Genomic DNA, 14320 nt, shown 5'->3' on the forward strand with positions numbered 1-14320 from the left:
AGTTAATGGCCTCACATAGCTTCAGGCTGTGATGAAAGCATCTGACTTCTGACTAATATAATTTACAGTTCTCTTAGTGTCTAACATAGAGCTCCATCTCAGGGTCTCACACTTAAATGTGTGTATATGAAATGAGCATTGCAAACCCAAATGTCATCAGAAATCACAGAATTGCTTTCTTCCCCTTGATCACTTACCTGTGCAGAACAACTTCATGCTGCAAGGTGGAATCATGACTCTCAATTATGTACAGCTCTACTGTATTTCCTTTTCAAGAGATTGCATAAGTGCTTTGATAACACGGCAAATCCTATAACAGGGAAGTCTTATCTTGCATAGGAATTGCCACACCATGGTCTTATCTAGTCTTATACACCATGGCCTGCAATAAATTTATTTCTGAAATCCAAGTAATCCTGCAGTGGACAACCATGGGATCACTTACATACAGCTGAAAATATATTTTTAGTGGGACATTAATTTCTAAAAGTACCCTTTCCAAGCTTGGTATTGCAAATCTATTAATCTTCATTAGCACAGATTCAGTGCTTTCGGGAGCTGTTTAAATGAATTATACTTTAAAAACTCTTATGGTGGAGCAATTGGAGAAGTACTGGTTTTCAGATAAAAGAAAACATTTGAATGCTATTTTTCCTTACTAGGGGAGGGAGGGGAACCTGGGCTTGGTATTTAAGATTCAGGGAAACAGAGAAGTTTTTCATTCTGTTGTGCTTTGGGCTTCTTTTGTAACTATTGGGAAATCACCTGAATTTAGACAAATGCTTACATTGCTGTGACTTGACAAATTGTTGCAGATCACTGAGTCATGACCATTGTCTCATCCAGGTGCTTCATGTAAGGTCTTGTTGCTTTAGTGAACCTTCCTTTATTGCATGCTGAGCTGGGTCTGGCTGCTCTGCACTTGCAGAGAGGTGAGAACCTTCACAGGGGTGTCTCCTCCAGACTGGGTGGTGCACAATGGCCACTCTGTGTAAAAAGTGACATAAATTCACCTTTGCCTTGCCCTGTGGCTGGAGCCAGATGCAGGAGGGCCAGCCTGAACATAAGCAAGGGTCTGCCCTGCATGGCTGGTGTTTCTCTGTGTGAATCAGCTGAACTTTGCATCCAGAGTGGGAGTTGTAGCTGTGGGGGTGACCACAGAGCTTGGCCTAGAGTGTGAATCCCTCTGAATTGGGAAAGGTCACATTTCCCCAGAAAAGAGGTTAATTGGGAGGAAAAGTGCAGAAAATAGCAAGCTGAGAAAACTGCTAATTGTACTTTAATATTGCCATAAAAAATTCATCCTGTAGCCATTGTTGGCCCATAGGCTAAGAAACAGGCCAGAATAATTTTTGGAGAAACTTGAATCAAAAGTAAAGAGTTCTGGTTTGGTTTGTTAGTTGGGGTTTTTCTTCCCCTCTGATTTTACAAAACTAAAACCCTGCTTTTCCACAGACAGTAACCAACAGCAAGGCCTGTCACACAGTGATCATTTCACTCAGAAATTAAGGAGAGTGCTTTGAAAAGAAAGTGCCAGCTGCCATGGAAGGGTAGAGCAGAGCCTGAATTTAAGACAGAATTGGCTGTATTTTTTATCTAGTCCAGTGTATTTTATTGTCAGGATCACTTGGAGGAAATATTGGGTAGGGACCCAGAAGTCCTGAACTGTAAGATTGGTGGCTGTTCCACTTTAGGTAGATGATCTTAGAGGAGTCACATCCCATCCTTTTGTCTCCATTTCTGGTAGGTAATTACATCCCACTGCTGTATTATAACAAACATACCATGGACTGTGTTTAGCATCACAGGTGCTGCAGCTCCAAACGCCTGAAGCTCTTTATGGACAGGACACAAAAACTATCCAGCCACAGCTATCATCACTTAGCTTCCAGTCCAACCTGCTTTCCTGGGTATTTGGATGGGAAAAAATGGGCTGGGCTTAAGTGATACACGAGTTAGCTGAGATCATGTCTGGGGAAGGCACATGTTGAATAAAGATCACCAGTGTCACGTTTGGTTTCCGTAGTGATGCTACAAAAAGCAAAAGCAAGCCAAAGGAGATTGCATGAGAGCATAAAAGCTGCTTCTCTCGGGTCCTGAGGATGTGAATTTGTCCAGTTTGGCATGCAGGTGTAGCTTCAGGAAAGCATTAAACACAGCCATGGCAGGAGAGCAGCACAGATGGCCCAGCTGCTGCTGAGTCCCCTGAGCCTGGGGCCTCTTGCTCTGGGTGTAAACCTGTCTCCTTGAAATTCTGAGATGCACAGAGGAGTTTGTTCCATCCTATAAGAGAAATGAAGAAATAAACACTCTTGAGAGTCCACAGTCTGGTAGGATGAAAGTAGATAAGGATAAAGTAGAGTGAAATTAGAAATATGCAGGAATGAAAGCATGGATAGATGGCATTGGTCTAAGTCTTCAAGAGGTAGCAGTACCATGATATCAGCAATTGTTATTTCAGTACAATTTTTAAATTATTGTTGTTGTTGTAAACTCTGTTCAAAGTTGATGCTCTTTGCTTGAGAAAGTAAGACAAATTCTATGAATGTGTGCTTTCATTGGTTTGCATTCTAAGCAAAATGTAGAAATTCTGATGAAGATTTGGGAAAAATCAATGAAATAAAGAAGGAAGTGACCTTGTGACCTTGGAAGGTCACTGCTAAGAAAAGGAATTATTTTCCTCTTGTCAATGGTATGGCTGGAAGCTGTTAATGTCATGCAGCACTGTGCTGCATGAAATGAGTGATGTGGAACTTGCCAAGTTTTATTCCAAGAGCTGGTGTCTGTATCAGAAACCTTGCCACTCCAGTGAACTTATGGGAAGGAGTGGAAAAGCATGGCAAAAGAATTTTAATACAATATTTATGTGTAGTTGGTGTTTTAGTAAATTTTCTGGCTTTTTACACAAACTGAAACACCAGCAGTGCAGCCTTGGGTTTTCAAGCATTGGCTGTTCTCTGCCAGTGTAAGTAACAATATACTACAGGTGTGTTAGGCAGGTGACCTGTGGAGAAAAGGATGTTTTCATGTTGCTGTACAAGGAACTGGTGAAATATCTGGAAATGGAGCCGCAGTGCAGAGTAGTACAGCTCTGGAAATTTCTCGAGGGTGGGCTGGCAGTATTTGGGCAGTTCTGTAGGTCTGAGCAGGCAGTTTGGACCAAGAGCAAGCAGCCTGTCCTGGTGTCTGTCCCCAGCAGGGCTCCCTGTGCCAGCGAGCGCTGCCTGCGTCCCTCCGGTGCCTTTGCAGGGCCAGAGCCCGTTTGGCAGGAGCAGCAGAGACACTGCAGGAGTGCCCCAGGGCTGCCCTGCCAGCCTGGGGAGAGCAGGGACAGGGAGCCACCAGATCACAGCTGCTCTGAGCTGCTGAGCCTTCTAAGGCTGCAGCTGCAGGACAAATTCCCTGGAACCTGGAAACTCAGCATTGTATCTGACAGTCTGCTGGGCTTCCTGTACACCTGTGTATTCTCACTGAGCATCATGAAAGCATTTTGGCAAGCACCACAGGTAAAAGTTCCCTTCTGTTACTAATATTCTTTTTCCTGCATTCTAATTTAATTTCCCCTATCATTCCTTCTTTTTCCACTGCCATTTCCCCTTGAAGGCTAAGATTGCATGAACGGATGGGTGTTTTTTTTTCTCCCCAAGTGCATATAGCCCTTTCTGCTGTTTGAAGAAATTAACATTTCAGTTGAAGTGCACCTGCAATTCCCATTAATGTAACAAAGTGAAACCAATCCACTGGTGGAAGGAAAGAGGCTCTGAACTCCCTTCCTCTGACAACAGATCTTGTGAGGAAAGTCCCAGAAGATAGGAAGGAAATCTGCTTTCTATGCCTGGGCACTTGGTAGGGTGTATGGCTGCTGATGGAGCCTGCATGCCATCAGGAGCTTTGCTCTGGACAGGAATGCAGTGCAGACTCCCATGGTTCTTTCAGTATTTAGCTTATACTGGTGTCACCCATAGATATATGACCCAGATGGATGAGCTAAAAAGTTCTGCAAATGAGCTGAGTATGTGGAAACTGTATAGGTTGGAGGAAAAGGAAAAATGAAGGGTTGGGTTGAGGAGAAGGAAGTGCCTTGTGGAATTTAGTTCTGCTGCTGAGTGGTAGGAAAATAGCATGCAACATTTGCCATGGTCATTTATGTTCTGATCAGTTATGTAGGGCACTTTATATCTTACCCTACAGTTGCATTTTAGCATTTCTGCTTGAATAGAAATATGTTGCATACCAGTGAAGAAGTCTAAAACAGAGAGGAGGAACAAAAATGGTAATTTTGCTATTAATAGTGTAATGTTGGGGTGTAATTCTGGTCCCCCCAGTCCAGTAAAAACAAGTTAAATTGTCACAGAATCTGTGCATGAAGAGCAAGTGGAAAATAAAAGTTTTAAGTCCCTTTTCCAGTCTGATTATTCTTAGCAAAGTGAGTCAAGTTATTAAGAATAATATGCGTTTTGTGAGGAAATAACTCCTCTGTTTGTCCTTGTCTATCTGTTCTTTCTTTACTTGTTTTTTGCCAGATAATTTGGACAAGCACAGATGTAGTTTGCTTCTGCTTTTGTTCATGTAATCTGATCCTCATTTGATGTTTGTGGCATATCCAGATGATGAAGTATTTTCCTCCTTTCTGAAAGGAGTGACTGAAGTGCTGTGAAACTGCTGGTAAAGCTCACAGAAGAACAGTTTAATTGGAGTGAGCAATAAGACAGTCTCCAAATAAGACTATGGGTTCCAAGTTTTGCATTCTCTGTCCTGTTAGTGGATCAGGACCTGGGGACAGCATGATGTCCATCCTGTGCCATGCAATGTGTATCTAGGCTTTGCCTTCCAGTAAGACTTTCCCTTCCCACTCTCTTAACAAGACTGTGAAATCCCACCTGGTGTTTAGGTATCCTGCTGGCTCAGGTTACTGAAGATAAAACCAGTGAATAGGACAAGTTTTATCTTATCCAAAATGTGGATCTATTTTGCTTTGGGTACTGCAGGAGCTGACTCATGAGGAAAAGGTGAAAGAGATCAGAAAGGAGATGGCATCAAACTGATTGCTAAGAGGCCACAGAGGGTCTTTTGCAAGAATTGCAGAAAATGGGAATCTTCAGGCTCTCCACATATGCTATTTCATGTCTTGTTCTGAGAGCATGAAGGCTGTATGTGTCCCTTCAGTCCCTGGCAAACTGGCTCATGTTGATAGATTCTATAGAGAAGCTCCTCTTCAGCCCCAGTTTGTCCCAAACAATTATGTGATTGCTACTTAGGATCTGTAATGTTCTTCTGCTTTAGCCATTCTCCTCAGACCTCTGCTGCTGACAATGCCTCAGGATTATTACACAAAAGGACTTTGTTCTCAGCCCTTCTCCGTGGTGGGGGCCTGTGACATCCAAATACTCCCCCAGCTCTCCTTTGTGTGCAGCTCATAGGGAGTGCTGCCTCTCTGCCAGCTGGAGCAGATCAACATCTCTCACCTCACACCCTGCACCTTTTCCAAAGGATGGATCTTGGTGCTTTGTGCTGGCACATCAGCTGGGGATTGAGTTCCAGGGAATATTGCACAACTAATGGTGGGCAGCAGCCTCAAGAACCAGCTGTGCAGCACTTGCCCTCTTCTGTGCAGAATTCCAGTCATGCTTGCACGATAGTCTTCACTGTGTCAGGCACCCAGAGGCTTTTACTTTGATGTGGGAAGGGTGGGTAGGACAATATTGCACTAACACAATCTTTGTGAGTGATAGATATGATGCACATTTGTGTGGTTTGAATTTCAGCATCTCAGCAGTTCATCTGAAAATAAGCAGAAGGAGCAGAGGAGGCTGCAGCATGGGATGGAACAAAATGCAGAAAAGAATTTCAGCCTGCAAGATAGCTAGATCCAAGCTGTGTTTTTTCTTGTCTTTTTCTTTCTTTAGAATAGGAAATGAATCCCAGATTCCAAGCTGTATTCCTCATATAAATCAGGAGTGGCTGTTAAAGCTGAAAGGGTGCAAACAGGAGCAAAGCTGCCCCTTCAAAGTTCAATGGGAATTGTGGCAAGTGAGTGCAGGCTGTTAAAGGCAGGATTCCTGCTATCTCAAGCTGCTGCTCACTCTTACACTGGCTCTCAGTTGCAGAGATTGATGCAGCAATGCAGTCTGGGTTTGCAGTTTCTAGATCAGGGATTTGCAGATCCTAGCAAGCCAGAACACAGACTCTGAAATGAGAACAGGGGAAAAGAAAATTGAGAATGAAAAAAAAAATCACATAATCCAGCTGGCAAATTTTCCCAGGCCACAATTGTCTTTGGACCCCCTCCACCCCCCAAGGTCTCCAATGATTCTCATGCCTCCACTACAAGAAAATCAAAACTTTGAAAAGACAATAATTAAAGAAAATCTTGATGTCATTTGGGTTTGGGAGTGCTTGGACATTAGTTTTGTGTGGGCGTGTTTGCACATGTACACCCTGCTTTGCTGAAGCCTGAGCTGTTCAATGACTGAAGGTTTCTACCCTGGGGGAGAGGGAGGATGTTCCCACCTGTTCTCACCCTGAGAATCCGGGAATTGGGAGTATGATAAGGCACCTTTTCTGGAAGAACTTTTAAGGTGACGAGTCCCCGCCCCTGCTTTGTGTCAGCCCCACCCTGTGACCCACAGAGCCTCGGCTCCTTTGCAGGGTGAATAAAATGTGTGCTGTACTCAGGGAATGGTCAGCTTGGTCCGGGTGAAGTTGCTTGTGGTTCCCTCAAATGTGTGCAGGAGCAGAAAGGGGATGGGGAGAGCTCTGTTTGTACCTAACTTGTGCAGCAGACAGGCAATGTGCTGTGAGCCTCACCTGGGGGAGCAGACAGCATCCTCAGCAGGATCCTTCACCTGCTCCATCCAGGACAGTCTCTGCTGCACTAGGGATCCATTCCCCTTCCTGTCCTGCTGGCATCCCTTACAGAAAGAACAGTTTTGCCACTGACTTTTTTTTTTTTTTTTAATTTTAATTCCAGAATGGCTGGGGCAAGCAGCTACCCTGGATTTGCCCTCAGTTTGGGGTTCCAAAGTGGTGGTGGTGTTCACCAGTGTACATGCTGGAATGAAACAGCTGAATTTTCATTGGGAAGGTGTAGAGCCTTTTGCACTTAATCCCCCATTAGTGTTTCTGCACTGACAGAGTGAGGGCCCTGGAGAGCAGGTGAGCTGTGTGAAATTCAGGGTTTCCCTTTTTGTCCTCCATTACAGGTGATGTGTAGATGGGACCAAATCTCCACTCCTTTCATCTTGTGCTTTTATGAGCTTTTAAACTTTCTTGTTGCTTTTTTTTTATTTTTTATTCCCTTTATCAGCTAAAGTACCTACCTGCTGATAGTTTAAAACAGTCTTAAAGCATTAATTGCTGTCAAAAGCCAAAGTAAAGCCAGAAGATGACAGAGGGGATGCTGCACTGTCTCTTCCATGGTACAGATGGGCATGAACAACTGTCTCCTGTGGCTGTGGGGAGCTGCCAGGCTGCTGGAGCTGACTGCTGGGAGAACCAGTTCAGCTTCTGCTGCTGATGGGCACAGACAACTGTTTTCTCTGTGGAAGTGCCATAAATATGGAAGAGTAATTTTACCATTAAAATACTAAAATATTCCATATGGAAGAAAGGGTTTGACATATTTTTTTGGGGTGTTTTAATCGCTATTTATTTTTCTCATTGTGCCCTAAATATACATAGCACCATCCAGCTGGCTGAACCACAGAGCAGAATGAAATATCTGCCCCATCTATAAAGGCACAAACCTATAAAGTGCAGATGACAGACTGAAATTTCAAATTTTTGCTCTGTTCACATATATGGAAGTTTTACCATTGGCTTCAATGAGATCAGAACCAGGAACTGGCTTACATGAAAGGAGTGTTTGCCAAATGAGCACAAGCACGAGTCAGAAATTTTGGGTTGATTCCTGATGTTCCCACTGTTTGGCTGATTTCTTCACTGCTTTCAGCCTCAGTTTCCCCTATTTATCAGTGCATAATAGGCTGAGGATATCTCACCTATTTGCTAATTTAATTAGAATAACAAAACTCACTTTACATCTCCTACTGGTTTGTAAAGGGCTTTTGAAACTCCACAGGAGGTGCAGTTTGGTGGACATAAAACCTGTTTGCATCATAAGCATTATCATCTGTGCCATGAGTTTGTTGTTTGTTATTCCCTACAGTTGTGCCCACAAAAAGACTGTGGCATCATTTATACTGCAGGTGTTCAGGTACAAAGAAGCCACAGTCACTACTTGGACTAAGTGTCTGATTTTCTAGAAGAGGGGTGAGAGAAGGAGCTTTCCCTTTCCTCACAGACTGTAGGCAGGTTTGGGAGGTGTCCAGCTGCAGAGGCCCCAGCTCCAAGTGAGAGGAGGTCAGCACTGCAAGGCTGTGACACCCCTGTGACCATCTGAGCACTGAAATCCACATGCAGGGCTTCAGGGCACACCAAAGTACAAGAGGCCACTGGCTTCTCCTGGAGTGGTATAACTTGGTGTTATTGCTGGCTGGTTCATCCCTCCCAGCTGCTTTCTTTGTGCTTAGGGCATGGTTTATCTGAGTGTATTGCTGTGGTTAGAGTGCAATGCACAGGACTGCAGAGCTTGTGTTAATAAGGCAGTACTTTAGTAATTGCTGTTCCTTGATTCAAGCACAGCATCTCTGCTACTGAGATTGAAGCATTTTTTTCTGGAGCCCAGAGGTTTTGTGCCACACTTCAAAAGCTTTATTTTCCTATTGTTTTTTAGCTTTATTATTCAAGATCCTCAGATGTCCTGCCAGGCTTAGATTACCTCTTTTTTTTATATTTATTTGGCTTCCCATTCAAAACATCCATTCATCCAGTTTCCATAAAACCCCTAATAACTATTTTAAAGTTTCTGTTCTTGGCTCTTTCCAAATCTATAAATGCTGGTTTGAAAACCCAAGCTGAGTTCTTTGCAAATAATCCTCTCTACCATGTCTTTTCCTCTGGTTACAAGAGGGTCCTTCAGTGTTTTACTTCCCAGCACTTGTTAGCTGTCAGTGGTCCACATGCCTCTTGTGAGGGGAAAAAAACAGATGTGGTATATAATCCACCTGACAGAGGAAATGTGAAATATGATGGTTGTGACAAAAAAAGAAAACAGCAGCAGTCAAAGTAGTTTAAAACACAGTTGCACTCCAAAGGTGCCTTTTCTTTCTGCCTTGGTGCAACCCCACTTTCATCAAGTGCATGCCTGAGGAGACAATTCTGCTTTCCCACAGCTCTCAGCTTTTGTGTGGCAAATCCAAACCAAGCCCACACCCATGCAGTGAGTGCTGCTCATGCAAGGGAAAGCCCTGAGGGACTCATGTCCTGCCCCCAGAGATGTGGATTCAGCCTTGGGATGTGCTGGGTGCTGTGGAGAGAGGAGACAGCACTGCCATGCCAGGGCTGACCTGTGCTGCTGTGCAGACACAGCATGGAGGGGGAAGCAGTGGAGAAACTCCAGCAGAGTATCAGTGCCTTGGAGACACAGCAGAGGTTTTTTGGATGAGAAGTCAGCTGTGTTATCTTTTTCCTGAGATTAAGACTTGGCATTGATAGATAAGATGGTATCTGCTTATTATTGGAAAAGTTTTGTTCTTCTTGTCAAAGAGCAGAGCCTTTTCTGCAAAGCTCATCCTTGGAGATTTCTCACTGCATTTGTACCAGTGATGGCATGAGCAAAATCAGGATGCAGAGAGAACTGGCACTGATTTCATGACAGGCCTGTCAGGAGAAGATTAGAATCAGACTCTTTTCTTTGTGTTGTGTTGGCTCTTTGCATTGTGAAGCTGATGGGGTGCTGTCTCCTGATGGCAATGGAATTGTCTTTACAGAGTTATTTATGCTGGAACAGACCTCTGAGACCACGGAGTCCAACCTTTGACCAAATGCCACCATGTCAGCTAAACCACAGCACCAAGTGCCATTTCTTGAGCACCTCCAGGAATGGTGACTTCCTGGACAGCCCATTCCAATGTTTAACAACCCTTCTCATGAAGAAATTCTGCCTGTTTGTGCAGCCATGGACTCTAGATTTACTGCAGCTGACCAGAGGCAGCTCTTCACGTAGCAATGCCTGAAGTGAGCTGGATCCACACATCCGTTTCACAGATGCTCAGACTAACTGGTATCACAAGCAGGAGGCCAGACCTGGAGCTATGGAGCTCAATTGAAAGAAATCCATATGTCTTCAGAAGCTTTGGATCCATACCAGACATAAAATAAAATCTTCCATTATAGTTTTTTCTGTGTGGAGACCAATTGGGGCCTCTGGCCAACATCTGAAAAACCAGGGCCTAAAATTAGACCCCTAAAATACCAAGAGCAGTGAGTGGTTCCAACTGATACCAAGTTAGGAAAAGGGCCTGAAATAAACAGATTCCTCCGTAACCAAGATCCTGTTTTTGAGACAAGTGATCATTCTCATAAGGCAGAACAACAAGAAACCAAAAAGAAAAAAAGAATGAAAACATCAAATCAAATCCCAGAAAACCAATGATATTATCAGCCAAAGCATGTCTTACTAGAATGTTTTCCAAAATTCCTCTGGGAGTACCAGTGAGCCATGAAGAGGATATTGCTCTTTTCTAAAGTATTTAATTTGGGGTCTTTTGGAACACACTGCATTTATGTGACAAATCTGTCATTCTGTTAAGTCCTGTATCTACTCTATGATTCTTTTGTCACTGGTGAAATTTCTTCCTTTTCTAGCCCTGTGCTATTATATATATTTAAACTTTTTTTCTTGTTGTCTTCCTCACTTTATGATGCTCAGTGTGCTCATCTGTTGGCAGATGAAGTGAGGAGGCACTTAGCTTCAATAAATACTTTATCAAGAGAATAAAGTTCATGTCCAGGGACTATCTTGCTTTGAGAGGTGTGTGCAGACATTGTTCAGTGCAACCCTGTTCCTTGGCTAAAACTGCTGGGAGTGCTGAAATACTAACATCAGAAAACACTAATAGGAATGACAGCAGTCCTGAAAATATCTCTGATTTCTTTAGAAATGCACTTGGATCTGGTTTTCAGCCCTGTTCTAAGTTTGTGGTTTTGTTCCTTTCTGCATGTGATGAATGTAGTCATTTATTTAACCTTTAGTACTATCTTTATGTCTCAGTAGATATATTTCACCAGTTTAGGATGAATGACTAAGCAATAAGGCATAGGAAACCTTATGAGAGATGATGATCTCTCTCTCTTTTTTAAAAAATTTTAATTTTATACATAATTATTACAGTGGTTTGAGCACCTAGAATATATTTATTGTTGTACTTCAGTTGTTGTATTGAACCCTTCTTGTCAGACAAGGTCTCATGGTACAGTGGCACAAGCAGAAGACAGCTTCTGATCCAGAAAATGGGGCTTGAGTCTCCACCAAGGGAGGGAGGACTCACACCAGCCTCATTCATGCAGCTCCCAGAGTGAGTGTATGGAGCAATGCAGGCTGCTTTGTGCATCAGCCCATTTTTTGGTGTGTATTGGAGAGAAATTAGGAGAGTGAGTGTGATTCTGTGCTTAGTCTTCAGTTTTTTTTTAAAAAAAGTATAGATTTATGTAAGTGATATCTAAGAGTATGCCCCATGAAATCCACATGTGAGGAAACATATTAAAGGCACTCAGAAAAAAGCAGCATAGAAAAAAAGATGTCTCTATGGCTGTTCAGTACCAGAAATACAAAGTCTCCTCAGCTCTGCAGAGTGTTTTGCTGTTGTTTCTTTCAATTCTGACTGTGTGTATTTCCCTTGGGTACCACACCACCAAACTGCCCTGGCAGCTGCCAGTGGGGCAGATGAGGCAGAGCAAAGAAAGCAGAACTGAAGTGCTGCCAGGGCAGCAGAACTGCTCCTCAAAGCTGAGAGTGAGTCTGAGATCCCCATGAAATGCAACAGGAGCTTTCCTTCCTGACAAGGTGTCTGAGCAAGGGCTGGGTTTCTCCCAACACTGCACTCCCTGTGTTGTGTGTCCTCTCTCTGCAACTGGAGAATCCCCTAGTTCCTCTAACTGGGGAAAGGAAAGAGGATGAAGCTTCCAGAAGCCCTATTGGCAATTTGTTTTGTAGTCTAATGAAGAGGGAGGTGGTCAGAAACCAGAGAGACTGGCACTGCTGCAAATCCCTAGCTAGACCCTGACACAGGAAAGGCCTTTTGCAAGGCTCCACATAGCAGAGCCTTTAACATCCTGAACTTCAGGTGAGTCACAGTGGCAATACTGACTTATTCTGTCCAGTGTCAGTTTATGATGGAACATAAATGTAGTATAAAAAACATATATTAGGTTTAAGTGCAGCTCAAAATGTCAATGTATTATTCTGTGGTCTTGCAACAGCAGTGTTCTAATAAAATTACAGCCCTTCAGCTTCTGGAATATAACACAGGGAATGATGATACTTCTCTGGTACTGTAAGTTATATTTTTTGCTGTACAGCTCTGGCAGGGTTCTTGTGATATCCAGAAAAAAACTCTCAATCTTAAGCAAACCTGGACTCTGCCTAGAAAGGAATCCTGATATTTGTTTGGAGCTTCCTACCCCTAATTCTAACACCATGTTGTAATGATTGAAAGTGTGTTTTGTGTGTGTGTAAATGACAGGAGGTGTTCCATTCCTCTGCTCCATCTCCATTCAAGAAGCACACTGTGGCTGTTTGTGATGTTCCTACTCCAAAGCTCTGCATTAACCAATACCTCTGCCCAACCTTGAGACTCAAAATTCCCTTCTTTCTCTACTTCCTAATATCTCTGCAATTTCTACCACCTATGTCTTGTCTCCCAGCTGGCAGCAGTTCTGTTTCTCCAAACAAACCAACAGCTCTCTGATGCTGCTGGTCAGGTCTAGGTCAGTTTGCAATCCCTTTTGATTATATTAACTCTTCTATAAGTGTTATGTACTGTCTCCTGCACTTTTTTCTTCCATCTGCTTCAAAAAAGGGTAAGAATTTTTCAGTGTGGATTTTTTCCTGCCTCTCTCCCATTCCCTATCTATTCTCCTATCCCTGAAGGTTTTTCCTTCCATCCATGGGCCATCTGAAGTCAAAGATTCCATGACAAACCTTCTCTTGGGTCAGACTCTTCATGGGGAAGGAACTTTGAAAACTAGAAACTGAAACTTTGATGTTCTGTTGCAGGTGGCTGGAAAATGAGCTCCTTTTAGCCATCTGATTATAACAAGGGCAAATGTGCAAGTAGTGTAAGTCACACACTTACTGACTGATGTGAGATTGGTACTGCAGCTGCACAAAGTAGGTTTCTTACAATTTCCTTGGTTTTCTAGCAAGTAAAGTGCTGGATTGTCTCTATGTTTGCATATTCAGAGTGGATGTCTCTGCTTTAGTCTAACACAAGTTAACTAATGATGGCTGAGCAGATGTAAACATCTGTGGGGATCAGCTTAGGGTCTGATATTCCAGACATCATGCTCAGCAAGAAGCTAGAGGGAGGGTCAGGGTCAGGCAAGGGTGCTCAGGGACTACCTGAGCTTCTCCCTGTTCATGGTAAGCAATTGTTTTCATTTGTATCACTTCTCCTTCTTGAGGGTTATTTCTCTTATTTTGTTGATTTCCTTTTCATTAAAATGCATTATTGTTATTTTATTTCAATTATTAAATTGATCTTAGCTCACCAATTTTTTTTTTGCTTTTACCCTTTGTATTTTCTTATCCTCCCCACTGGGGTCAGGGAGTGAATGACTGTGGGGCTTTGTTCCTGGCTGGGTTAAACCATGATAGCAATGAATAAAGTGAATGCATAGTACCAACCTGAGTTCAGACCTCAGAATAAAGATAAAGGCCTGCATGTGTTTTAAACAAAGTATAGCTTTTTCCTTCAGAAATGTGGGTCTAAAGGTTAGGAAATCCTGCTTGCACTGGTGTATACTATTGCATCATTTCAGGCTGGTGTCCTGCATGTTGAACTCTTTCTGATGGCCAGCAGTAGTTAGGTTCTTTACTTTCTCTCTGGATTAAGTCCCAGAGGTGGTATTTTATTCATGAGTAAATTGCAACTCAAGTCCAATTTATGACAGAATACTTGATGTAGAGAGTGCTGAAAGAAAATCATCCAAGTGAGCCTTCAAGAAACTTCAGTACAAAATATTGCTTCTCTGCAGATTGGTCCACAGATTTATGTGCAGTGATGGCAAACTGCACTCACATACACTGACTGTTCATCAGGGTGCTCTATGCCAGCTCTTGTACCCCACGTTCAGTTTTTAAAATTTTTAAGTGCCTAAAAAGGTGTTTAAAAGACCTCACTAATTACAAAGGAGTTGTACAAAGACCGATTTAAAATGTCAGTTAAATATTTGCTATATCAAATGCCAAGCCACACGG

At 43.0% G+C, this 14320-nt stretch overlaps 2 protein-coding genes across 2 annotated transcripts in view; both read left to right on the plus strand.

Annotated features, from left to right (window-relative positions):
* CCDC50 (coiled-coil domain containing 50) overlaps positions 1–14320 on the plus strand; it is a 149231-nt gene that overhangs the window by 40792 nt on the left and 94119 nt on the right. The window lies entirely within an intron of this gene.
* The window catches only part of OSTN (osteocrin), a 44115-nt gene continuing 33142 nt past the window's right edge, over positions 3348–14320 (plus strand). The window contains exon 1 of the mRNA XM_079315066.1: positions 3348–3506. Coding sequence (XP_079171192.1) covers positions 3480–3506 — 27 coding nt within the window. The 5' untranslated portion in view covers positions 3348–3479. The remainder of the gene's footprint in view (positions 3507–14320) is intronic.

Source organism: Erithacus rubecula (genome assembly GCF_903797595.1).
Source record: "Erithacus rubecula genome assembly, chromosome: 11".
Taxonomy (NCBI): domain Eukaryota; kingdom Metazoa; phylum Chordata; class Aves; order Passeriformes; family Muscicapidae; genus Erithacus; species Erithacus rubecula.